General features: G+C 54.7%; 1 protein-coding gene across 2 annotated transcripts in view; it reads right to left on the bottom strand.

Annotated features, from left to right (window-relative positions):
* The window catches only part of RAB11FIP4 (RAB11 family interacting protein 4), a 116,994-nt gene that overhangs the window by 24,550 nt on the left and 65,713 nt on the right, over positions 1–26,731 (bottom strand). The window contains exon 1 of one of the 2 annotated variants that reach the window (XM_044248358.1): positions 12,721–12,844. The exons of the other annotated variant lie outside the window; for it this stretch is intronic. Within the exon in view, the coding sequence (XP_044104293.1) occupies positions 12,721–12,750 (30 nt within the window). The 5' untranslated portion in view covers positions 12,751–12,844. Of the gene's footprint in view, positions 1–12,720; positions 12,845–26,731 lie in introns of those variants that run through there. 2 annotated transcript variants of the gene reach the window in all.

Below are 26,731 nucleotides of genomic sequence, written 5' to 3'. Positions count from 1 at the left end.
TTCTAACAAGTTCTTGGGTGATGCTGATGGTCCCAGGACCACACTGTTAAGAACCACTGTTTTAGATTCATCAAGAGACACAAAAGCTAAATGTTAACCTTGATTGGATCCCAGTTCAAACAAATAAGCAAACCACCACCTAGCTAGCAAGTCCTATTGGAGTTGAAATTGAAGCTGGAATATGGACTAGATATTGGGTGATATTAGGGAATTACGCTTGCTAATTATGCTTGCTAATAGTTATGAAGGAACAGCACCCTTAGTTTTGATAAGGTCTTGCTTAATTTTCTTTCAAATGGTTTAGGGGGAAAAAAGTTACATGAGAGATAAAGCCAACACGGCTGAGGCCCTGGAGGGCAGCTGGGGCAAGCAAATCCTTGCTGGAGCGGTCTCCCCCACCAACCAGCACCATGATGGTCTGTCCTGGTTGCAGGGGCTGGCTTGGGCTCCAAATGAAACACTGTGGGGGGTCCTCTTGTGTGGCTGATGGAGTCTGGCCACTGCAGGAGCTGGATGGTGGGCTCTGGAACCACCGGGCCTGGGAGGGGGTGCTTCAGGCAAAACCTTGGGGAGTTACACAGACTTCCTGGCCCCACGTTCAGTGGCTTCCCATAACAGGTTCTTACAGGTCTTTTTTTTTTTTTTTCTTCAGTATATTAGCAGAATATCTAAAACATGAAAGATAGTTGCCCCAAACTTGCTGAGTGGGTTAAGGAAAAGTGGAAAATCTCTGACAAGTTTAGCTCCATTTAAACGGAACACGCAAAAGTGAAGCCTTCCTTAAAGAATGCTACACCCCGGAGCCAGAGTCAGCAGAAACAGGGAGCCTGGTGGACCAATACAATCCCAAGGGTCAGAACCCCACGAGGTGAATGAGGAGCAGTCTAGGTTCCGAATGGTCAGATCAGGCAGCAATGGTGGCTCAGGTTCTAGAAGGCGAACCAGGAATCAGAACGTTGGGAAGCACCGAAGGGCCCATCATCAAGAGTGGGCCTTTGCCTGCAGGCAGAGTTGCCTCCCATCCCCTCCACTCAGAGCTCCTTCCCTAGATGCCGGGCTCTGCTCACACTCCTCTTCCTCCCCGCTTCGGAAGATGGCTTGAAGGAACTTCCTCTTATGGGCTGAACTGTGTCCTGTCACCCGCCAAATTCATATGTTAAAGTCCCAACCCCAGTACCTTAGAGTGTGACTATTTGGGGAGATAGGGTCTTTAAAAAGGCAATCATATTAAAACGAGGGCATCGTGGTGGGCCTTAATTCAATGGTCTCGTATCCTAAAGAGGAGCAGGAGATTAGGACACACACAGACACACACACACACACAGACCATGTGAAGAGACAGGGAGAAGACAGCCATCCGCCAGCCAAGGAGAGGGGCCTCAGAAGAAACCAACCCCGCAGACACCTCGATCTTGAAGGTTAGCCTCCAGAAGTGCGACAGAATTCATCTCAGTGGTTCAAGGCAGCCGGTGTGTGGTACTGTGGTACTTAGCTGTTCACTGACGACCATCCTTTCCTTCCCCCACTCGGAAGCCTGTATGGTGCCCCTCGGCCCCACCTGGATTTGTCCCCCACCTTCCCACCCTGATAATAAAGGCAAATTCCGTCTAGGTCAATTCAATTCGGCCTCCAAAGAGACCTACTGGGTCTCCAGAATCTCATCAAGGGACTGGAGGTTTGTTCCTCTCCTCAAAGGAAACGCTGTCTTCTCTCGCGCGATCATTTGGAGGTACTGCGATTTCTAAAGAGACTGTTTTGCTGAAGCTGAAGCTTGGCGGATCTGTAATTATCAGAATGATGTTTCCTAAACACCATATATATAAATCTAAGTCATTATTTCCATTTCTTGTGTTCCCTCAATAGTATATGTATTATGTTTAATTTTAAAGGAACGTGTACATGGAGTTCATCCAGAGACATTTAAAATGGCAAAGGCAATTTCTGCTTGCCTAGAACTGTATTTAGTGTAGTTATAATACAAGTGTAAAAGTTATTTTACCTAAAAAGTGGATGGTTTACAAGAGGAGAGACCAGCAGTTAGGCCTGCAACTATAGTCTGAGCCGGGGCAGGCCACCTCCGCGGTGAGGAGCTCTCCGTAATTGAGCAAGATATTACCAGTTTATCCACGCCAGACGGTATTTCTGGTCCTTTGAAATTTCTTCCCTCCGCTGTGGTCAGTTTGGGGAGAAGGGCCCTCATCATTCCTGGGACACGTGGGCACCTTGCTCAGCCGGGACACCAGCCCCCCACCCCCAGACCCAGCCAGAACCGGAGCCCGCTTCCCCCTTCACGGCTGGCTGTCTAGGGTCAGGCAGACACAGCAGCTGCCTCTGGCTAAGTGATCCATCTCCAGGGAAAAACCATGGAGGGGAGGTGGCCCCACGGTGAACTTCTGTTCCCAAAGGGAATAAGCCCTTGACAGGGGTGTGACTGTCCTAACAAAGCCCTGGGTCAGAGTGATCAGAGTGCCTCAGGGAACCTACCTCCTGAGCAAAAAGGGATCCAAAGAGGCCATCGAGCCTAACCCTTGCCCTGAAAGAGACCCAACGGTCTTGATATTCAAGTGAGAACATGGACTCGAGAAGCAAACTGTTGGGGATTAGGAAAACAGAACTCAAATTGCTTCCACATCTGGAAACCAAGCCCAGCAGCCAGCCCCAAGAATTCCAGGCACGTCAGCTGATGGCGAAGCTGCAGGTCAAGGGAGGTGTTTCCCGTGGGCCGGTACCCCTCTCCCTGCAAGTACCTACCCGAATCCACAGGGCCGGTCTACAACAAGAGGCCAGCTGGGGGAAGGGGACACACGGGAGTACCCCCCACGTGGCCAGTGTCTGCTCTGTGCTTTACTGAAAGGGTCTCATTTTCTGCCCTGCAAATCCCTGCACATAAATACCCTCTCCTCCTTATAGGTAAGAACCCAGTGTCCAGAGTTTAGTCTACCTTCCCCTGAAGTTATGCTGTGATTCTTCTCCAGAAGAATTGCGAGTCACACAAAAGGGTAAGGCCACCTCACCTAGCATGGGTGGTCACACAGAAAAGTAGAGTCACGTGAACCCGAGCCAGGAAGCCCTGGACATCAATCACCAGATCTAAATGCTCAAAATAAGATTTCCCAAGTATATGCTGGGAAGCGGCGTTCCCACCCGGCCACTGGATCTGTGGCTCGGAAAAACCACAGCCAGGGGTGTCGGACAACTCAAATGTCAAAGGCGAATCCACAGGCTGCAAGTTGAAAGGGGCACACATCAAGGGCTCTCCTGGCTCTTTGAACAGGCAGCTATTTTGGGCTACAAATTATAGCTTTTAAAGATGTGGCTGTTTGAAGTGAGGGCTTAATTACTCACACAGTCAAGAGTTTGTGGGGCTTGCTTCGGGGGCTCCGTGTTTTACCATGATGCTAAGGAAGGGGTAGAGAGGAGCCTGGGATGGGCCGACAGTGGCCCAGGCCAGCTCCGCCGGCCAGGCAGAGCAGTGTTCCTTCACGGGGCACCCTCCCATGAGGGGATGTGAACTTCCCAGGGAGAGGCCACCATCTGCCTCAAGGAGAGTACACCCGAGCAGGGCTGACCCACCGTCTAGAGCTGGGGCCAGTACCTACCTCATCCCTTTCTTGGCATAGAAGCCCTCAGTCTGGGAAGGCTAAGCAGAGTGCTCCAGTGTTTACCCAGAGCTAACAGCCAGAGCTTCCAGGGCCGACAGACTGGGATCAGGCAGGCCACGGACCAGGGAACTCCTCTGCCACTACTCTCCAGCCCCCCTGCCTCTACTGTTATAACCTTCAGGCATCTCCCATCATCCCAGAGTCCCAGCAGTGCTCCCAGCAGGCTCTGGTCGGGTGCTCCCTCCTATCCTTCTGCCTCTGCCTGGTCCAGTGCCTTGGGCAGGTGTCCCCAGGGCTGCTGTCGCACAGCCAGACTCACCAGAGTGTTGCTGGCCAGAGCGCAGCTTGGGGGCCACAAGCCAGGGAGGCAAAGCCAGATCGGGTCCCTTCCCAGGCTGTCCCGTGGTAAGAACAGGTGAGAGCTCTGGGTCTGAACACAAGCCACAGCTTGGGGCTCAGAGGGCAGGAGGTGCCCAGGGGGAATACAAGGCTACAGAATGTCCAAGAAGGTCCCTGTCAAAGACCCCATGAGCTTGCCAATGGCCACAAAACCAGGCCCCCGTCTCAGCCCAGCACACATAGCCCCGTCCAGCTGGTCTCAGCCTCCGGACATGATCCTGCCACCCCCTCCCCTTGTACCCCAAGCTCTTGTCGGACATGATCACTACCCTCACGCTCTGGCTCCTTATGCCTGAAACACAGTTCCTCCCTATGCCACAAAAGCCTGTCCCTAAACAAGGCCCAGTGAGAACGTCACTATATCCAGGGGACTAATTCTTTCCCTCCATGCAGAGAGCCCTAGAGCCACCTCTAGGCACAAGTCCCATGAGCTCCTTCTCTGCTCCCATGACTCTCTCCCTAGGACTGGGTGAGGTGGGTGAGGTGGCCTTACCCTCTCCTCCTCAGCCCGTGTACGCCACTTTAAGGAGAGAGGGATGATCTGGGGCGGGGCGGGTGAGGGGAGTGATTTTCCCATCCCAGCATTGGAACAACTGACCCACCCACTCCCCTGTTCCCAGGAAGGAGCCGTGTGGTATGGCAGGCTTGCTTCCTGCCAGGGGGGGTCCCCAAAGGGGCCACCAGACCCACTGACACAGGTGTTCTGTAAGCCAAGTTGTGCCCCAACCTCAGCCTTGTCTCTCTCAGGGCTGGGGAACTCATCATAGCCTCTGCCACCCACCAAGGACGGGGGTCAACGCTTGTGCCAGAGTCCAGACAGCACCTAGAGGGGGCTGGGAACCCAGGCACCACACACAAAATAGAGGGAGCTGGGCTACTGGCTTTCACCAGGATCTCAAGACGGGGAGAAACAGAGGGTCCTTCTGATGAGAATGAGGTCTCCCTCCAGCAGCAGCTCTCGCTGAGGCCCTGCTTGGGGTGGCCCATGGTCAGCTGGATGTCCCCACGCGCTGTAGTCCAGCACCTCACGCAGCCCACTGCACTCTTAGCAAGCAGCCTACCTCATCAGCCTCACTCCCCAAAGGTGTGGAGGTCCTGACGGCTCACCCTGTTCCGTCCCCGAGGCTTGCATGCTGCCTGACACATCCTGCTTGCCCAGGTCCCTGTGCCTGCACCCCTGCAGTTCCCTGCCCTGAGCTCCTCCATCTGTCTCCCAGAGCCCCTAAAGAAACATCGAGTGGTCTTAACTGTTTGAGGAGGACCAGGAAAGAATACACCTATTAAGCGTCTAGCACGTACCAGGTACTTTTGTTCATCAACCACCATCCAGACGGGAAAACCCAGGCTCAGAGAGGTTAAGTAACCTACAAAAGGTCACAGAGCCAGCAGGGCTGGGATGCGAACAGGTCTGACTTTAATGCAGCAGAAAGGGTACAGAAAAGACAAGACTACTCTCGGTGATGGCAGTGTCCGGTATGCAGCACTGGAATAGCTCTTGCGTCGGGCCACACGGGCACTGGAAGCAGCAAGGTGGGCGGCACCAGAACGTGGGCTTGAGCTGAAGGCTGCCGGGAGCACAGCACATCACGCCATGGACCACGGCTGGCAGAGGCTCCTGGGGCCTATGCCACCTGGCCACGAGGCAGGGCTCCCTCTTCTTCCCCTCCATGGGGAGCTTCAGAGAGGCTGCATGTGGGGAGCTTTTACAGAAAGGAAGAAGAGAGACTGGAAGGAGAATTGCTAAAAGGAAACACATGTGAAAATGAAAACTCAGGCAAAGTGGGAGGAGGAGGGAAAGGAAGGAAGGAAAAGATGATGTCCAAGGATTAGAAACCAAGTCAAGGGGCGCCTGGGTGGCTCAGTGGGTTAAGCCGCTGCCTTCGGCTCAGGTCATGATCTCAGGGTCCTGGGATCAAGTCCCACATCGGGCTCTCTGCTCAGCAGGGAGCCTGCTTCCTCCTCTCTCTCTCTGCCTGCCTCTCTGCCTACTTGTGATCTCTCTCTGTCAAATAAATAAATAAAATCTTTAAAAAAAAAAAAAAAAAAAAAGAAACCAAGTCAAGAAGCCCCGATAAATAATACCCCCTTTCCCTCTGCTACCTTGTGAAGGCCGGTAACCTTCTCTCTGCCCTCACTTTTCCTCCTAGTCCAGTTGGAATGGGGCAGTGAGACCTGAGATGAGACCCAGTAAGACAGGAAAAGATGCCTTATGCACAATCACGACAACTGTGGAGCCAGGACCGGCATCTGACAGAAGAAGAACATGAGGCTCAGAGAGGTTGCTCCGCTTGCCCAAGGTCACACAGCTTGTGTGCCGCAAGGTGGGAATCAGAGCCCAGGTCAGCCTGGAGTCCAGCCTTGTTCCCCTGAACCACATCGTAGTGAGTGTCCCCTCACATAACCCTCCCACCACTACAAGGTAGCTCTACTCCCTTCCTTGAAGAAACTGGGCAGGTTACGTAAGCTCTCCAGAGGTCACCTAGTTTCTGTGTTTCATTAAATCCAAGACGCCTTGGATTTTAAGGTACACTGTTATTCTAAGTACATTGAGAAATGAAAGCACACCAGCAAATGTACCACACATACCAACTGGAGATGCTAAAACGTGGGGGGGAAAGTGTCTTAGCGTCTGTAAAATACAGCGTAAGTGGGGAATGGGGACTCAGGCACAGTTCCTCAGACTGTGTGTGGGACTTGGGGGGCAGAGGACAACTCCTCACATGCACGTGACCACCCACATGCACGCCTGGCTGCCGCAAGGTCCTTCTTTGCTAATAACTGACGCAATCTTGTAGATAATCACACAAAAATGTGCTGGCCAGACCTGACTGTCAACAAGAGCCCTCGTTTCACCAGGAGTCTTTTGATTCAAGGTTACTTCATATTAGCCGCAGAGCCTGGCCCGACCCCCACCCACCTGCCAGCCTGGCCCTGCCCGTCGGCTTTGCCATCCCCCAGCCCCCATGGAGCTGCAGATCTCCGAGCAGCCAAGCTCGGGGAACAGGTAGGCTGGCTCCTTGGAACAGGGCCAAGGGCAGTCACACAACACGGTGGGGAGGCTGACAGTCTGCATCGTTCTGTCCGGCTCCTCTCCCGATCGGGGACCCTGCGGGCTGCCAGAGTTGCAACGCTTTAATAAGACGCTGGGGGCCAGGGAAGGGAGGGTGAGCAGAGGGGCGGCGGCCTCTTCCCCTTGGCGGGGTGGGAAGGAAGGACCAGGCACACAGCCCCACACCAAGCCCCGGGGAGCTGCCTGGCACCTCGGGACGTGCTTGGCATCCCGTGCCCAGATTGCCATGAGGGCACTGGTCACTGCGCTCCAGCCCCAGAGCCCACATCCACAAGAGGCTGGGTTGGTTTATTGAAACAGCACAGAAGCTGAGAAAGGGGAGTTTCACTCCTCCTGTAAAGCCCCCCAGGTAGTGGAGCTTCTCCTCCACCACTTTCCTGCCTCTGCTCAGACATCCTCCCGGCGAGAAATTCGGTTAGGCGCTAAGGTTATCAGTCGTGAGGATCAAACCACTGGAAGCTTACAGGAACTAAAAATAACAGCTCCCTCATACGCCAGGCAGGGTTTGAAGCGCTGTTCATACATTCATACAGTGATTCACAGACCCGCCTTCCAAGGGAGGGACTAGCATCGTCCTCCCTTTACCTAGGAAGGCTGCGAGGCACGGAAAGGGTAAACAGTCTGCGATTGCACAAGTAGCCGCTGGCCTGGCCCAGGCGGGACTCGAACACAGGCCGCTGGACTCCAGAGCCCAGTCCCCCGGGCGCCACACCACCCTGCCTCTCTGGCTGTCTAACCACCCACCAGGCACCAAGCGAGCCCCGGTCAGAACCCATCTGGGCTTGTCAGGTCACAGGGGCTCATTTTACTTTCACCATCAGCCCACGGAAGCCCAGGAAGGGGAGGCGGCTCGCCGGACGTCCCACAGCGAGCAGGCCGCAGAGCCGGGGACTAGACACGTGTACTCTCGGGCTCCAAAACATTTTTCTTTTACTTGAAGAAAACAGGCATTGAGTGGCTGAGTACCCAGTTGGGTGAAAGGGAGGCACTTGTGTTTTGAGGTGGATTGTTTCTCCCAGGAAAACCAGTGGGCGGGAAGGAGACACGTGCTATTCCTGTCTCTCCTATCTGAAGAGGGGGACTGAAGGCGGGCGCCAAGAGCAGACCCTGCCCCCCCCCTCTTTCCCCAAGTCCGCTGCAGACCACACTGGTTCTTGCAGCACAAGTTCCCTCTTCAGGCCACGAGGCTTGCTTGCAGAGTGCAGAGGACCGTGGGGGTGACAGCAGATGACTCAAGACAGCGAGTGTTCCCACCCCCTCTCCCACACTGGGGTTCTGTTCAGGCCTTCCTCTTTCTGGTCCCTTAAAAGAGAAAGGCTCCCTGAAGCAGGGCCACAGTTATTAGTAATAACTGCCACAGAGCTCTGTTTTCATTTGAATCATGTTTACATTGCTGGGAAAGAACCCACTTGTCTGGGAAGATGAAACAGGTTGAATCAATTACGAATATGGCCAACAGTCCGAAAACTTCCCATTTCTTGAAGGAAGTTGAGGAGTGGGGTTGGAAACGTTGGGTGTTACTAGTCCCAGCCTGCCAGAGGGGGCCAGGGCCAGGGGTCACGCAGACCCCACAACTCTAGACCTCCACACACACCTCCAAGGATGAACACATTTCTGGTTGCACTCTTTCTCCCTGTGTATACACACACTCTTCCTCTCTCTGAGGGCCTAGGCTAGACAGAAATTAGACCCAAATCTGCTGCCCAGGTGGGGGAATGCCTTTGCTAGGTTTCTCAGGAGAGCAGGGCCCAGAATTGTGCTGCCCATGGAAGCAAAAGGAAGGCTTGAACACCTTAAGGCTCAAGGAGGCCAGGAGCCCAAGAAGGAGAGGATGGGGGGGCCGGCCTTGCATCCCTGCTAGCAGAGACCCGTGGGAACAGGAGGGTGGCCCAAGCGGTGCCCTGCAGGTTCTGCTGGTATTGATCTGTGTGGCAGAAATAACATCTGGCCAGAATGGTCTCTACCTGCACAGGGACAGGCTTCTCTGACCTGACCCAGGCCAACGGCTGGAAAGTCCACAGCAGCAACGGCCACATGCAGACACTTCTCCTCAAAAAAAGGCCTCAATGCAGGGCACCTGGGTGGCTCAATCATTAAGCATCTGCCTTCTGCTCAGGTCGTGATCCTGGGGTCCTGGGATCCAGCCCTGCATCGGGCTCCCTGCTCAGCTGGGAGCATGCTTCTCCCTCTGCCTGCTCCCCTTGTTTGTGCTCTCTCTGTATCAAATAAGTAAACAAACAAATAAAATCCTTAAAAAGAAAAGAAATGCCTCAGTGCCCAGACACCTTAATAGCGAGGGTTTGCAGAGGACAGAGCAAGGAAATGCACTTTGTGCCAGTGGATGTCTAGTCTCCACTGTGTGCTGCTCATCCCCCGTTCTCCAGGGGTCTGGGCGCTCGCTTGGCAGCATGTGAGGTCCCTGATCTCTGTGAGCCTGTGCCCCTTGCCCTGACCTGGATCCCTCTCCAATCGCAGCTCGGCCTGGTCGGCCGTGGCCCCCCCTTGAGGGCCCTTGCCCTTGCAGTGACTCTCCCTGGACCTGAACCTCTTTTGTCAGGACACCACCTTCTCAGCGAGGACTTCCCTGCCCACTCTGTTTAAGTCCACAAGGCCCACTGGCCTGCTTGCAGTCCGGCCACCCGTGCGCTGCACCTGTTCCCTGCCTGCCGGCCATCACACGAGCTCCACGGACACAGGCACTGCTGCTGCCCTACGCTGCCATACTTCAAGTACCCAGCATGGGGGCTGGCACAGACGAGACGCTCCAGTGTCTGCAGAGGAGCTGCCTATGCTGGGTGATGTGCTGGGTGAGGGCAGGGCCAACAGAAATGGGGAAATGCCCTGGAAAGCCATCTGACAGAGGGGCTGGCCCTACCACATCCTGGACAGGTGGTCCCACATGTCTAGTAAGACAAACGGTGGGTCTGCCAAGTCAACGCGGCTGTCTCGTCATACCCAGCCAATCACGGGGAAGGATTACCCATTAATGGAGCTGGGAGACCAGCATGGGGAAGACCCCAAGGGGTCCACGTCCTTGGAAAGGCCAGTGATTTGATACCATCAACACCCCATTCCTGAGTCAAGAGCCAACGGAGCAGACCCAGAAGAAGACAGAGCCCATGCCCGGGGTTCTACCTGGCCGGCAAAGCCAAGGTACTGTGCCCCAAATGCCAAACCCAGATAAAGAGGGCAGACCAGATAAAGAGGCTTCCCTTTCAAAATGCACTGAACCCTGTGCCAGGAGACAGAGAGCAAAAGCCAGATAGTGGGTACCCCATGCCCAGGCTGTCCCTCCCCCAGACAAGGTCCTGAGAGGTCTGCCTTCCAGGGATCACTCACCTGTTACTTTACCGCGAGTCTTCCTCCTCCCCTCCACCTCCTCCATACCCACAGCTAAAATGTATAAACTGAAGCAAAATTGTAAGCAAGATCAGTTGTGAAACATCCCTTGGCATAAAAAGTCAGCCCAGAAGACGGACTGCCAGCCCTAGGGAAGGAAGTTTCTAGCTACCTAGATGGGGAGGGAGGGAATGTGGGAAGGGGAGAGCCAGGAGGTCTCCAGGAGGGCTTCAGAGAAAGCCCTAGATGTGGGGGCAGCTAGTCCCACCTATAGGGAAGGGGGCTCGCAGGCCACAAAGGGGCCAATGTGCTGAGGGAGGGAAGAGCAAAGTGCTCGGAAGAGAGGGAAGGATGGGCGTGTGGGGGCCAGCGGAATATCCACTAGGATATTCTCCCACTGCAGCCCAGAGTCTCCTCAAGGCAAGCTGCTGGGCAGATTTCTTTTCTTCCCTTACTTGCTGAGAGGTCCTTTTTATGGTAGTCTCTCCCGATGGTCTTCCTTGGGGCAAAGGTCACATCTCCCATGGCTCACCTGGCCTGGCTAGTCTGGTCCCTCCCTAGGCACAGTCTTATCTCTCTGCTGGCCTTAGTCATGCACCCCACCCCCTCCACCAAAGCCTGGGGTCCCCCCAGTAAAAAGGCTGTTCCCCAGAAGGCATCCCCCAAGCCATGATGCCTGCTACAAGTCCCAGGTTCTTCCCCGGCTTCCCCCATTCCTCCAGGCCACACACCCCTCCAGTGAAGTCACAGGGATCTCGGAGACAACGTAGATTACTGTGCCTGAGGGCTCAGGGCAGTGGACAGGGAATTTGGCCCAGGTTTTCAGTCTCCCTACAGCCTGCAAATGCCTTACCGGCAGGGAAGTGTCCCTGTATGCCAGCACCTGGGCACAGAAGAAGGATTTCATGCAAGCTCAGCAGGGTCTGGTTTGGGCCAGTCTATCTGGGCAAGCTGGTGCCTGGCTTAAGGCAAGACCCCAGTCAGTGGCAGTGACCCAAGGATTCCACCAAGGCTGAGCTGACTGGTTGCAAACAGGAAGACAGAGATCCCTACAGCATAGGTCTGATATACCTATAATTGGTCACCTTTTCCCCTTTGAGATTCCCTTTTCCCTAACTTGACTGCCACATATCACCAGGGGAAGGAACTGGGAATACCCCACCCCTTTCCCTGGAACCCAGAAGATTAGCACCTGCCTCCACCAAGGGAAGAGAGGGGTTTGGGGGACCATTAGAAACTAACCCCAGGGGGGTTTGCCAAGGCAAAAAATGTAGGCTGAGCGCAGGAATCTGGCCTGCTCACAATCCTGTGAGGAGGCGGCCTGTAAATAATAAAACAAGGAACACTGGCTTGTCTCTCAGGGCGAGTGACGTGTCACCTACCAGCCATCTGTGGGAGAGCAGGGCTGGGGAGAAAGATAAATGGAGAGGTACATTGGAGGGTGTGAACGGGGGAGAAGGAACACCAGCGAAGTCCAGACCAGGTTCCCATAGCACAGACGCAATTGGTTCTCCAGAGGCTGCTCTGCCAAGACCTCAGAGACGCTAGTCGCCCACAGAGAGAAGCGGCGGTGACAACAGCAACTACTACTGGCAGGCTCTCGGGGGCCGGAGGGCAAAGAGCTGGGACTCCTCACACACCTCTGGCCTCGGGGACGTCTTGGCTGGAAAGGGCTAGGGCGCTGTCCCCAAGCCCCGAACTGGGCTGGCTCTCCTCCTTGTCCAGCAGAGCCCCTCCGAGAAGCGAGGGAACCCGGGAACAGGCTCGGTGCAGCCGCCAAGAGCTACGGAAAAACTTCGCCCGGGCACAGCTCCCCCGGGGACACGGCGGAGCCAAGGGCAGGGAGCTGGGACAACACCGGTACCAGTGGGGCAAGGCGCGCTGGGAGCGGAGGTGGGACGCGGAGGCCGGGGGTCCCGAGGAAGGCGTCCTGGCAAACCAGCCCCCTGTCCAGTCCACTAGATCCCTCCAAAAACACTTCTCGGAAACTGCGCCGAAGAAGCGGCCCCTTCTCCCCGCGCCCCGGGGCTAGCTAGCCCTGCTCATCCCCCGCACCTGGGAGCCGGCACAGGGCCTGGGAAGGGCAGCGGGAACAGAGGTTTCTTTTCTGCGGCCCCGCGCGCGAGGTCGCAGGTAACCCGACCTCCCCGGCCAGGGCCGAGAGGGCGGACACTCCCGGGGCGGTAGCGGGCGCCCGAGCTGCGGGCAAAGTTCCGCACTTCGATAACTTCCCCCGCCCGGGAGCCGTGGGCCCGGCCAGGTGCGCGTCGCCGGAGCCCCGCGAGCACCAGCCCCTCGGCCGCCGCTTACCTGACCCCCGGGGGCGGGCGAGGTGCGCATCCCCCGTCAGGCGGCGAGTCCGTGCGCTGCGGAGGGGCGAGGAGCGGGCGGGCGCGGGCTGGAGGGGCGGGTAGGGACGCGGCGGGCAGCCCGGGGAGCGCAGAGAAGAGCCCCGCCGCGCTGCGGCGGGTCGCTCACTTTCGGCAGCAGTTGAAGGCGCCGGCCCCGCCCCCACCCGCGCCCGTTGCCGGGAGACCCGCGTGGGCCGAAGGGCTCTTTGTATCAAAGCTGCCGTGACATCACGAGGCGCCCGGGCTCGGGGATCGAAGGGGGCGGGGCTCGCGCCGGGGGCGGGGCCGGAGGAGGAAGCCGGGTCTGGGAACCCGAGCCTCGGAGGGCGGGGCCCAGGTAACCCCGCCCCCAAGGTAGGGGCAGGTGGCTGGGGCGGTGCGGACCAATGGCGTCGCGGCCCTGAGGCAGGCCCGGGCTACCCACCCGAGGAGGGGGCGCCTCGGGAGGTGGGGCTCGCCTGAGCCCGCCCGAGCCCGCGCCGCGAGGTTAAGGTCGCCGGGTTTGCACTGCCCTGTCCTTCAGATTCCAGGAGACCGAGTCTGTGAGCTCGCAAGCCTGCCTGGCGGGCTCTGTCGCTGTCGCTGCCGGGTCCCGACTACGCTCACTGTTGCGGTCACTGTACGGCGAGACTCCGACCAGCGCTTCCGCGCTCACATTTGCGGACCCGAAGGAAGACCTGCCAAACCCCCAGCCCCCTCGCCTACCCCCGCCACCAGTCTGAGTCTTCGTCCTTTCGTTCGTAAAGTCAGGAGTTGTATTTAGAAGCAGCCCAGGAATACAAAGAACCAAGGGGCAGTAAGAACTAAAAACAAGGGGCGCCTGGGTGGCTCGGTTGGTTGGGCGACTGCCTTCCGCTCCGGTCGTGATCCTGGAGTCCCGGGATGGTGTCCCGCATCCCTGGGAGTCTGTTTATCCCGACTCTGACCTTCTCCCCTCTCATGCTCTCTCTCACATAAATAAAATCTTAAAAAAAAACAACCCGAAAACATAAAAAAGAAAGTACTCTGTGTTGAATCCTAGTAAACATAATTTAAGTAAAAAATGTGCCTCCTTCCCCACCCCCCATAACTCTTCACTATGCTTTGGATTAAAGAAGGCAAAAATGTAAAGCAGCAAATAATACAGATGTTTACCTTTGAGTCAGCGTTGCATTGTCCAACTGGGGGTAAGTTTTGGGGGATTTATCTTCCTAATTGTCTGTCTCAGGCCAACATGAAGGCCCCTTTGCCTTCCCTGTGTCCTCGCTGACCAACAGGGTGGCACATGGACATGGCAGGGCCTGTTGGCAGCTGTGTGCTTTGGTTCAATTCCATCAACAACAAACACACACACACACACACAGAGCTTTTCAGCTTTTCTGCCTCCTTCTCTCTGGCTCTTTGCTCTCAACTTCCTTCTCCCCCAAATCTCTCCTGCAAAGAAGTTGCCAGCTGCCTCTCTGTCTACCAGGGGCCCTATTCTGAGGCAAAGCATCCCACTGAGGCTCTGAGCCCTACAGGGAACTCTCCAAAAAGGACAGCATTGGCTAGAGGAGGGCCTCCTGGCAGAGGCTTTGTGCTAGGGGAGGCTAGGGCAGTGGGGGTGAGGCAGAGACCCTACCACCACTGACCCTCTCCTCCCTGCTGATGGTCTTGCAGGTCAGAGATCCCTGTGCGGGCACCATGGACTATTTCTCACCCTTGCTTGGGTCCACTCCCGCAGTCCCTAACATGCAGAAGTGCTGTTATATCATAAGGAACACGGGCTTTGGAATCACATAGACTTGGGTTTCAATCCTATTTGCCAGCTATGAGGCCTAGGACAAGTTATGTAACCCTTCTGAGACTCAGTGTCCTTATCTGTAAAATGGGGCTGGGTCAACCTACCTCATGAGTTGTTGTGCATCCTGGCAGAGGGTGCACTTAACTTTAGTCACTCACCACAGGTGTGGTGCATGAATGAGCCCACGCGCCCTGGGCCTCCTCTGCCTTTCCAGCTCCACCCTGAGACCTTGGCTCAGTGGCTTCCTGTGAGGTTTCAAGGTGTAGCTGCATCCAGGAGGTTCTGTCTCAGTTTCCCCTCTTCCCTTCTGAGTCTCATGGTGCCCCTACGGGCTGTGGAGAACCAGAAAGCAGGTCACATGAGAGGACCATCCAGAACTGGGGGAGGGAAGCAGAAACCTCAGGTGATCGGCGCTGTTCTAGGTCCTAGCTTGCTTGGGGCAAAAGTCAGTGAAGAAGAGCAGAACGTGTCAAGTACCCTCCACCCCACCCTCATTAGGGGTAGTCAGATTGCCATTTTCTTTCTTTTTTTTTTTTTTTAGTAGTTTTTTAAAGAAAATATTTTATTTATTTATTTGACAGACAGAGATCACAAGTAGGCAGAGAGGCAGGCAGAGAGAGAGAGGGAAGCAGGCTCCCTGCTGAGCAGAGAGCCCGATGAGGGGCTCAATCCCAGGACCCTGGGATCATAACCTGAGCCAAAGGCAGAGGCTTTAACTCACTGAGCTACCCAGGTGCCCCCAGATCGCCATTTTGGAGGGCTCTGTGGAGGGAGTGGTTTCTAGCGTCCCTCTTTATTCTTCCCAAAGGTGTGGTGGAGGGAGTGGCATCTCCAGGTTTCTGTCCTGAAAAGCAGTGTGCCTGAGAAGAGGGTCACAAGATGCTGGCACTGAGCACTTCTGAGTCTGAAGCCTGCCTCATTCTACAGTTTACCACAGCCAAGTCATTCGCTGTTTCTGAGCACGGGCTGTCACCTCTATAAAATGGAAACAAGACCTTTCCTCTTCCAGTTGGGAGGTTTGAATGAATGATAAAATAAGTGTCTAGTTCAATGCTTCCTGTGCTACAGGCACTCAATAAATAGTAGCTTCTGATGACCAGCAGCATAAATGAGCCCTGGTCTGATTCAGTGATTCAGGATATGAGCTCCAGGGCTGGAGCCAAGGGTTCTATCCTGGCTTTACCACCTTGTAAAAGGTCATCTGGATGAGCCAAGGCAAGTTTAATTTCTGGTGTCTCCGTCTCCTCACCTGCAAACTGGAGATAATAATAGTATGTATTTCAGGATTATTGTGAGGATCAAAATAGTCTGGACCCATGCATATAGTACTCAGAACAGGCCTGGCACATAGCAGGTGCTCAATAAACAGCAGCCATTTCCAATGACCATGTGATAAGAGGCTGGGGAGAACTGAGGTGAGGATTAGAACCTGAAACATCTTGCAGGATGATTTAGAACCCTGACATTTTAGAGGGTTGGGAAGGGACAGAAGGAAAGGGAGAGAGATAATCCCAAGCAGGCCGCATGCCCAGTGTGGAGCCTGATGCGGGACTTGATCTCACGACCCTGAGATCATGACCTGAGCCAAAATCAAAAGTCAGACACCCAACCGACAAGGCCATCCAGGTGCCCCGAGAATCCTGACTTTTGGGAGAGGCCCTGACATCTTCCAAGGGGTTTAGGGGATCAATGATAATTTGGGGTAGGGGAGGAAGGCTGTCTTCTGAAATGGGACGTGGAAACTGAGGGCTCCAGCCCAAGCTAGTGCTCCCACGGGACTCAGTGTTTTTCATTCACATGGGGGCTGGCCTGGGAGAGAATTACTAGGGAAATATAGTCCCCCCTCCTGAGCACAGTCCTACCTATGGGATTGGGGGCCATGAGGGTCTCCCAGTAGCTAACCTGGTTCCTTCCCATAGCTGTGTTTTAGATGTTTAATTAGCTGTGTTTAGAGTTTAAGCTAGGAGGGCTCTCTGGAGAAAGAGCTAATGTGCTCTTCCCCCATTTTATGGATGGAAAGATGGAGGCTCAGAGAAGGCTAGGCATTTGTCCAAACCGCACCCTGAGGTATCAGATGAGCAGGGACTGAAACTCGGGCTCCTTGGCTGCCTCTCCCACTTCCACTCCTGCTCTGGCTGGGATGCTTTACTGAGGGGTGAATGACTGGCAGAAGATGGGGAGTGATGGGCAGTTGATACCCTTCCAGTGCCCACCCGGTGCTGTGAGTCTCCTAAGGGCTTCGACTTGCTATTTCCAAAGGATCTCATTAAAAACAGAAACAGTCTCCCCAGGAATCTATCCGAGAATAATGTGCAGAGGACAAGTCCCTCTCATTAATTCTTTTTATGTCCTGCAACTTCTTTTACTATAGTTGTTGGGAATACTCCTGTCTGGATGCCAAAGCCAGAGAGAAGCAGACAGCATGTTGACAAGCAGAAGTTACTAGCCTCCACATACTGATGGGGGTGGAAAACCCGTGTTCACCTGGGTGAGCCAGGTGAGGGCAGAGAATCTAGGAAGTTCTCTCTGTGCCACAGCTTCCTTCCACCTTTGTCATCTTCTGCTGTCACCAGGCAGGAGTTAGCTCACCATCAGATGGTGTAAAGAGGCAACATTTTGTACATGTTTGGGGCCATATGGAAGGACTGGCTGAACATACATGACATAATTATGGAAAAGAGCATAATTAGGAAAAGAGTTCTCCGAACATTACTCAGTGTTGATGTTAGCCAAGCAACTGAGGCCAACCAACATGAGCCAAATGGACAAACAAGAAAACAGCTACACAAATAATACCAGGGCTGAAAAAAAGCATACAAGTCCCAGGTTCAGTGGTTCTCAAAGTCGGTTCCTGGGAACCTGCAGGTTTCTCTGGAGACCCTGCAAAAGGAGGGGATGCTCAGGTGAGCCAGAATAGCTCCACTTCCCACTGCTTTACATACGGACTTCCACTTAGGTCTGTAAGTAGTAGTAGTAGCTTTAGAAAGAGAAGTTGGTACTAAGGAAGCCAACAGAACCCTGGGATTACAGAGGCTTCTTGACCCCCAAGGAAGATGGTTCCCACCTGCCATCTAGAAACAATAGGAGCAACCCCTGAATCCCAGAGCCCTTTCACTCCTGCAGGAGCCTGGCCAGGGGACCTGTACTGTGCCTGGAAGAGAAGGGCATCCGGGACCCTTCCTTCCTTTGGGAAGATGGGGTTCAGATGGCATGTCGCTAAGGTCCCTTCGCATCCTACAACCCTTGGCTAGCCCAGGAGCAGATCTTGGACCCAGGCGTTTGCCTTGGACACGGAAGCCCCTTCCCACTGGCAAACAGCTAGGTGTTGGTGACTGTCCCTTGGCCAGGACTCCTGTAGCACTCTGCCCCAGACCTGTTTTTCCTTATAATGTCTGGCTGGCAGACTGGGTGGGACTGGTCCTTATTGACTCGCCCCAGCTCAGTGCTCAGAGAGGCCAAGCTCTATTTTTGTCAACCTGGGCACATGTGAACAATGGGTTTTCTTACTCATGCAAACCTAACAGAAGGGGCAAATGGTGAGAAAACCCGAGTTTCCTCTGACTCATTTGACCATCTAAGAGGAGGAGATGGCAGGGGAGGAGGAAATCAGACCAGGTCTTCTGTGACTTGGATTGGGTAATGGCAAGGAAGAAGAAATTCCCCTTCCTTTACACTCGGTAGTGTCAGGTGGCCGCAAATTCAAGAAAGCATGAACCACTCTCCTCTCCTCCAAATGCCTCCCCCCTCCTCCCCACCTCCTCAGCCAGCCCAGGCCGCTGTGGCTATGACTTCTTCAAGTTGGTGGTAAAGCAGGGGTTCCCAAACACTACACTAGGCTGACTCGGGGAACTTAAAAAAAAGCTCAGTGCCTGGGTCACAACTGAATCCAAATGTCTCAGTTGTGAGCAGTTTTTAAAGATCCAAGATGTTTCCAATGCAAGCAAGTTTGGGAACCACTTTGCTAAAGGTGGGGGCGACCACCGGTGAAGGCATCACTTGTCCATCATCCATCAATCCATCCATCTACAAATATTCAGTGAAGATCTCTCTGAGCGGACCCTGTTCCAGGTCTTGGAGACACAGCTATGAATCATCAGGTCTTGGTTATCGTGGAGCTCACTCTCTCCGGGGGCCATCAGACCACAAACAAATAAATGAATCAGCGATACCTATGAAATGGGCTCCGGAGAAAACCAAAGGAGGGTGAGAGATCAGACAGATGTTAGGGACAAGGTGCATTTTCGTCCTGGATTTAGGGACTGGATTTTGTTTCAGGAAAGTGTTCCTGCCATCCTGCTCCCCATCTGCTCCTGCCTCCTGCTCTCTGGCTGAAAGAGCTCTCCCTTGACAATCCTCGAGGTCCTGCCTCCTGCCCCTCAGCGCCTCTGGCCTAGCTCTTTCCCTGAAGCAGTGTCTTTAGGGTGGGGCCTGGCATCCTCCGCACCCAGGGCTCCTGACTCGTCCAACTCTGTGCCAGCAGCAACACCTGACCTGGAGCTGCACAAGGCAAGGGATCCATGAGGCATTGTTTATGAACAACCGACAGAGGGATTTTAGTCTTGTGGGGTGTGTGAGAGGTCCCGTGGGACAGTGGAGAGAACCCTAAACTCAGGGTCAGAAGACCCGGATCAGAGGCCTGACCATGCCACTTCCCGGCAAAGGGCAAGTCATTTCTCCTTGCCAAGCTTTGGTTTCCTCTTTGGTCAAAAGGGGTAAGTGTGGCCAACTTTGTAAGCCTGGGATCTGCATTAAGAAAGGTCAAGGGCTGGGGTGCCTGGTGGCTCAGTCAGTTAAGCATCTGACTTTGGCTCCAGTCTTGATCTCAGAGTCCTGGGTTCAAGCCCTGTATCAGGTTCTGTGCTCAGCGGGGAGTCTGCTTCTCCTTCTTCCTCTGCCCCTCCTCCCTGCTTATGTCGCTCTCTCTCGCTCTCTCTCTCTCCCTCAAACCAGTAAAATCTTAAAAAAAAAAAAAAAAACGGTCAGGGGCACCTGGGTGGCTCAGTCAGTTAAGTGTCTGCCTACGTTCGGCTCAGGACATGATCCCAGGGGCCTGTGGTGAAGCCCCACATCAGGATCCCTGCTTAGTGGGGAGCCTGCTTCTCCTTCTCCCTCTGCCTGTCCTTACCCCCTGCTTATGCTGCCAAGTAAATAAATAAAAATTTTTTTAAAAGGTCAAACAAGAAAAGAATTATCACACAACATAAAAATTATTCATATAAATATTGAGAAATTATGACATGATCATGGCTTCTCTAATATATAAAGTTCATTAAAAATGGATGGAAAAATTTGGCAAGAAAGAAAATGTCAAAGACTTTTGGAAAGTGTTTTGCAAATATGAGGACTTTTTTAGAAATTCTCATCATCTAGGTACAGACATGAAATCATCATGCGTTAAAGCTGGAAGGGACCTGGGAAACAGGCCAGGAGAGACAAAAGGACTTGCCACAGTCACAAAGCTTCTTAATGGCAGAAGATCCACACTGGCCCCAGAAAGTGGGGGGATGGTAATTGGGAGGAGACTGGGGATGATGTTTCAGTAGCTTCCCTTGACAAACTCCTATTCATCCTTCAAAATCCCACTCAGGTGTGACCTGCCAAATGAAGCCTTCTCTTTTTCTTCCAGTGAGAATAAATGACTCCCTGGCTTCATGATCTCCATCCCTCAAAGGCAAGCTCTGCTACTATGGGGACACACCATGTTGTTGGGATTGGCCTCCTCTCAGGCCCCCTTTAGCACCTTGATTCCTGAGAACAGGGTCCCTGTCCCCAGAGTCTTTGGACTCCCGCTGCTAACAAGTCTGGCACGTAGCAGGCACTTGAGGGATGTCTGAGGCCCTGAATGGAACTGAGGATCCCTCGCACGTAAATGATAAAGGGCTGAGGGCCTGATTAGTCATGAATTTGTGGGAATATTTTCTGGAAGTTCCTGAGTTGGGCATTGACAAGGAGAGAAACAAGGAAATAAGAAAGGTCTTTCTCAAGATCCAGTTGCCCTCTTCCCGGATTGTACCAGATCTGAGCTCTGAGGAGACACCCCTCTGCTTAATGCAAACCCTGAAACCAAAGAGAGATCATTTCCCTGCAGCTTGTGATTCCAACAGGGACCAAATACTGAAGATCCACGGTGTACAGGTCACTTCATTTCTTCTCCCTTATTCTAGTCCAGCCCTCTGTGGATAGCGGTCACTGCACCCATATTACAGATGAGGAAGCTCGAGGCTCAGGAGGGTTCAGTGACATGGCCAGGGTGTCAGAGCCAAGAGGTGCACTCAGGTCTGCTGGCCCATGCCCAGGCCCCCTTGCCATCTCTTACTGCATAACCAGCTTCCCGACAGCAACTAGACTCATCTGGAAGGAGGCAGAAACTAATTAATAAGGATGATGAAAGTCTGTGAGCAAGAAAGGGCCTCACCCCTCCCTCCATTGTCCTCTGTCGTGGTCCAGCTCATTATTTTAATCAGCTGTAGTCCCAGCCAGGCCTCTGTGGTGCCCCCGCCAAGTACTGCCCTTGAGGGTGGGATGCAGCCCACTGCACTGAGGGTGTTCGTGTGGAGGGTTACACACCCCTCTGCTGTGGACTTGGCCACTGCCTGCTGTCCCAGTTCCAAACCCAAGGAGTGGTACCCTGACCTGTCCCTGGGGGCCACCAGCGGGCGGGGGCAGGATAGATAGGCCAGGGCTCCTGGGGAGACGGAGGGAAGAAGGATTTGTTGCTTCCAGAAGTGTGTTTCATGGAGTCCCTACACCACTCTGACAGCAAGAAAGGGCTCTGTGGTCAAATCAACCGGCGAAATTCTTTACTCCTCCCTGGAGATGCCACAGAACATGTTGGCAGGAGAGAAACCTGCCTCGCTCCATTGTAATCTGGGATTTCTTCAGTCCCAGCTTTGGACAGGATCCCTTGTCATCTAATGTCTACCAACACCAGGAACTCAGTATTGGAAGGCATACCCTTGGGAAAACCCGTGTACCAGGCTCCCAGCACACAGCTGCACAGAACATCTAAATGTTACTATCTTCATTTTATTAATAGCAAACGCCTACATAGCACTTACTATGTACCAGGCTCTGTTCCATGGGCTTCACATGATATTAACTCATTCAATCCTCACAGCATCCCTATGAGGCAAGGACTTTCCCATTTCATAGACAGGAAAACTGAGGCTCAGAGAGGTTACTCAAGGACATATACCTTAGGAAGTGGAGAGCCAGGATTCCAAACCAGGCAGCTGGCTCCAGGGACAGTTCCCCTAACTGTGACGCTATGAAGGAAGGGAGGCTCAGGTCTCTAAAAAACTTCCCCAAAGTAACCACAGTAGGACTGAAACAATTAATTCAATCATTCATTCATTCATTCACTAGTTTGTTCATTTACTGGAACAACATTTACTGAGCAGAAACTGCAGGCCCAGGCACGGTGCCAGCCACCCAGAGAGAAGAACAAGGCGCAGTCCTGCCTGGAACTACTGGCCACCTGTCCCGGCCTCTCTGACCCCGGAGAGCTGTTCTGTTCTCCACCAAGACAGACATGTAGGGCTGTGCACTAAGCTTGCTGACCTTCCGGTCATCTGCATGTGCACACCCACGTGCAGGCCGGCGTGTGAGCTCACTAAAGAGGCCCTACACTCGAGATACTGGGGAGCAGAGGCTGCCTCAGCTACTCTGACAGCCCACAGACAGTGGGTCAGGGAGCGCACTGTCCCACACCCAACTCTTCTCACGCCCAGCGCAGGCTCCCCTCCTTGGCCCCACAGCTTGGCTGTCGAAGGCGTCCCCTGCCAGGTCACCCCACCTGCCCACCTGCCCACTGCCTGCCTTTAGCTGCTCTCCAGTGGAGTGTGACCCATGAGGCCCTCGGAGCCCCCTCGCCACAATCACTGCCCCTCCTCGCTGTCCTATGGCTGACCTGCCTCCCTGTTCCCAGACTGCAGTCGGGCCTAGCACAAGGGCTCCTTCAGGATGGCAAGAATTCATCTCAGGAAATCAGCCCCCTCCTGGGAGGAGAGTCACTTTTAGACAAGGATGGTGGAGGGTGAAGGCGGCTTCACCTCTTCGAGGCACACACTGAAAGGCTTGTAATTCCACTTTAAAACCAAACACCCCCCATCCCTGGCCCCAGTCATCTCCTAAATTATCTTGGTGATGCTGGAATGCAAACCACCCAAAACCCACAAAAACCCAGCCGCCCCATAAATGACAGAAGCCGGGCTGTGGGTTCTCCACTGTGAGAAGGAAGGGAGTGGGCAGCCTAGTCCTGGGGGTGGTTTCTGGAGGGCCCAGGGCCAGCGGCTCGCTTGGACCTGCCCAGGATGGGTCACGCCGTCCCTGAATAAACAGGCAGCCGCAGCGGCAGGCAGATGACAGGAGCTGGTCTCAGGCACACATACCTCCTTTGTGGGTCCCCTTTCAGGGCTGGGCTCAGCAGAGGGAAACCCAAGGCGCCTGGCCCCAGGACACTGAGCCAGTGTGTTCTTCCCACTTAGAGGAAAACCACAACCCTGTGGAGCTCTGCGGCCGCCGCCCGGGGCAGGCAGAAGGAGCCACTGTGTTCAGGTAGACACCGGAGAAGCCTGAGCCCAGACCAGGCCAGGGGAGGGGAGGGAGAGGCTGCTCCCACGGGGCCCTAAGAAAGAAACCTTTCTTCCAGGCCAGGCCCCCTGCCGTCCCCACCAGACCACAAGGCCACATTCATGGGAGTAAAGTGCTCTGGTGCCTGGCCAGCCCAGGTTCCAGCCCCAGCTCTGCTCTGTGCGTCCCCTAGTTCACAGACAGTGTTCTCGCTGTTAGCAGGTAGCCACGTGAACCCCGAATTGGTGAATGCCGGACCATTGCTCCTAGGGCTCCTCTGACTGCAACAGTTCCGTCAACTGAGCAATGCACAAGCTTGTTTTATGCAGGTTTATTTAAAGGCACGTTATTTTTTTTTTTTTAAAAAGATTTTATTTGAGAGTACACAAGCAAAAGGTGGGGAGGGGCAAAGGGAGAAGGAGACTCCCCACCAAGCAGGGACCCATCCCTCCAACACACCCTACCCACTCGGGTCTCAATCCCAAGACTCTGGGATCATGACCTGAGCCAAAGGCTGACGCCTAACCCACTGAGCCACCCAGGTGCCCCTGAAAGTACGTTACTTAACAACCAGCTTATGGAGGACAGCGTTGTCCTTGGTGCCTGAACAAAGCTTATCTAACATGTATTTTCTCCAAAAGGCAAATCGCGGCTTTCCTGCCCCTAGGAACCATAGACAACACTTCACCACATTTGGGGGGCATTTTACATGGCAAACTCAACCAAAAAAACAAACAAACAAAAAACCAACACAATCCGCCCCCAAAAAACAAAGAAACAAAAACCCCCAAATACAAAACAGAGCACTAAAAAGACTGCTAAAAGGAAGCTTGTTTCAGTCTGAGCAGAAACGAGAAGACAGAGGAATGTCTTCTTCGACCCTGAGCGGCCGACCCACATTTCATCCCACTGAGCATGCATGCAAATGGTCACGGGGACACCGGCGTCTTGATTGGGGGATTACAAACAGACGGTAGCAAGTAGGCAACTTTGCCACAAATGAGGGTCAGCGGTGTCTGCCTTGGAGGGCTATGGAGGGGCTGCCGAGCGAAACACGGGATGAGGATGTTGTGTACTGAGCACAGCAGTAGCTCAGTACACATTTGCAGTTTCTGCTCCTGTGACCCGAGGGACCTACCAAGGCTTGACACCTTTGCTGTTCCCTCTGCTGGGAATGCCTTTCTTTGCGCTCTTCCCATCCAGTGAAGCCCGGAGCCCCGGGGTTCGGTTCACCTCAGGGCTGGCATTTGCCAGCTGGGAGCCCGCAGGCCAAGCTGGTGCTCCTTCCTCCCCACCCCCACCTCCTATCAGGCTTCCCCCTGCTCCCTCACAGTGGCTGATTGCATGCGGGAGAAGTAACCAGAAGAGAGCTGCATCCTGTCCCCTTCACCGGGTCTGTGCACTGGCCTTCCTCCCGCCCTGATGCTTGGCTCCCAGACAGACCCTTCCACTCAGTCCAGGGCCCCTCTCCTCACAGGTTCTTTGCTCCCGCCCACCCCCAATCCCACTTACTGCATCACCAATGGCGCCTTCTCTCCTAGTTCAGCTCCTTTCCTGATGAAGCCCTGGCCTTGAAAATCCCTCCCTAAACACCACAGGGTGGAAAGGAACACACTAGAGCCACAGGGACCCTCGTCTCACCGGAACTCTCGAGCAGCCCTGAACGCAGCGGGTCTCCCCTTGAAACGGTTTCCTAGCACAGCTCCTAGCACGCCCACCCTCCTGGCTTCCTCCAAGCTCCCCAGTCGTGACTCAGTTGCTGTTGCCGGCTCCCATGTCCTTCCTCGGCCCTAAATGTTGCACCCTCCGTGCTCCAGCCCTCTCTCCTTCTTGTTTCCCTAACTTGTGGCTTGAAATCCTACCAAGTGCTGATGACCCCCAAATGTCCGTGTCCAGCCGGGCCCACTCCCCTGACCTCCAAACCGCTGTATCCAATTGCCTGCGGAGGGAGTTGTTGGGAGTATCTTAGGGACCAGTCCCCCGAGGGTATGAGGGAAGCGGGACGGGACAGAGGGAGAGAGGGCCTGGGATGCATGTGACGAGGCCTCAGCCAATCCCACAGGCACTCTGGAGCCAGGATGACCCCGAAAAGAAGCAAGGTGGCAAAACCCCTGTGTCCCCACAGGGCCCAGTCGTGGGATGCAGACTGCCTCCAGGAAAGGTGTGTAATCTTGGGCCAGGCAGCCCCCGGCCCCTAGGGAAGGTCAGCAGCAGCCGGCACTTGGACAGATGGGAGAATGACGGCTGCCAACCCACAAGGGGTCTGCATGCACCTGGACGTCTTCAACAGAATCTTCCAGGAGCCTCTCAACTGACAAGTCCACAACTGGGCTGCTGAATTTCTCTCCAGAACAGTTATCCCCCTCAGTACCCTGCTCCCTCTACCTTCGCCTGTCCTGCCACCACCCCCACCCCCCCACCCCGACCCCAGCAGTCTGACGTCCCCACCAGTCACCTGGGAGCTCTGCTGGCCACGAGCAGAACCTCAGGCTAGTCCTTGATAATTCTCTCCCCTCCGCCCCACATCAGCAAGCGCAGGCAGCTCCAGCCCGGTCCACCTGCTCACCCTCTGCCTGTCACCGTCCTCAACCAAGCTGTCACCACCTCTTCCCTGGACGGATGCACAGCCTCCTAACTGGTCGCCCCAGTTCTAGGGCCGTCTTTACACACACTCACCCTAGCGAGCTCTTCAAACCGCCAACGTCTGGTCATGTCCCAGGAGACAACCTTCCCTTGGCCTCTGGTCAGGATGAGCCCCAAAATTCTCCCCTGCGCTCTCAGTCGCCTGGGCAACGCGCTCCCTCCAGCCTCCCTCACATGGCTCCTCATCACCATCACCAGCACTGGCTTGGCTTGCCAGCCCCTCCACAGCCAAGCCCCATGCCCACCTTCACGTGCCTCTATCCCTCCCTTCCAACAGGACAGGCAGGCTCCCAGCATCTCCTGAGAGCTCCCCATCCCTCCAGCCCAGCGAGCTCCCTGCCCTTGTCCGACCCCCAGGACATCAGCAGCTCCCTCCCCACGTTCCTGGCCCAGGAGGGCTGGAATATTCACTGCCAGCACCATAGGCACGGTGGTTCTTTGTGTTTCTGCCTCCCTCCAAGGCTGAGTGCCTCTAGGACAGACCATGTCTTATGTCTGCTCGCCCTGTTCCTGGCCCAGCGTGGTGAGAAGTCACGGTCTGGGGAATTGACCTCAGATAAACACACTCTTCCCTCTTTGTGACTTGGCCTTTGAGGGCTCCAGGCCAGGCACCTCACCACCTGGCAAGATTACCTGCTTTTGGACACAAGTCCCAATCCCTCCTGCTGGGCCTGCTGCCAGCTCTGGCACTGGGTGAGGGGCTCGTCAGCTGGACAGGAACAGTGGTGACTTTCACTGTCACACCTGGCACGGAGACCTCAGCCAGCTGCTTCTGTCAACACCAGAGTGTCGCCCAGAGCCTCCAGCCCCGCTCAGCAGCTCAGCAGCTCAGCAGCTCCTGTCAGAGCTTCCCCGGGACCAAGGGTATGGCCGTGGCCCTCCTCTCTGACTTGGGAGTCTGGGCTTTGCCACTCACCAGCTGGGTGACCTTGGGCAGCCTGTTGAACAGCTGAGCCTTGGGTCCATTAGCTGGAAAATGGGGATAGTAACAGTA

This window comes from Neovison vison, chromosome 5, assembly GCF_020171115.1.
Source record: "Neovison vison isolate M4711 chromosome 5, ASM_NN_V1, whole genome shotgun sequence".
Taxonomy (NCBI): Eukaryota; Metazoa; Chordata; class Mammalia; order Carnivora; family Mustelidae; genus Neogale; species Neogale vison.
Note: the sequence above shows the minus strand (reverse complement) of the source record. Positions and strands in the feature narration are given on the sequence as shown.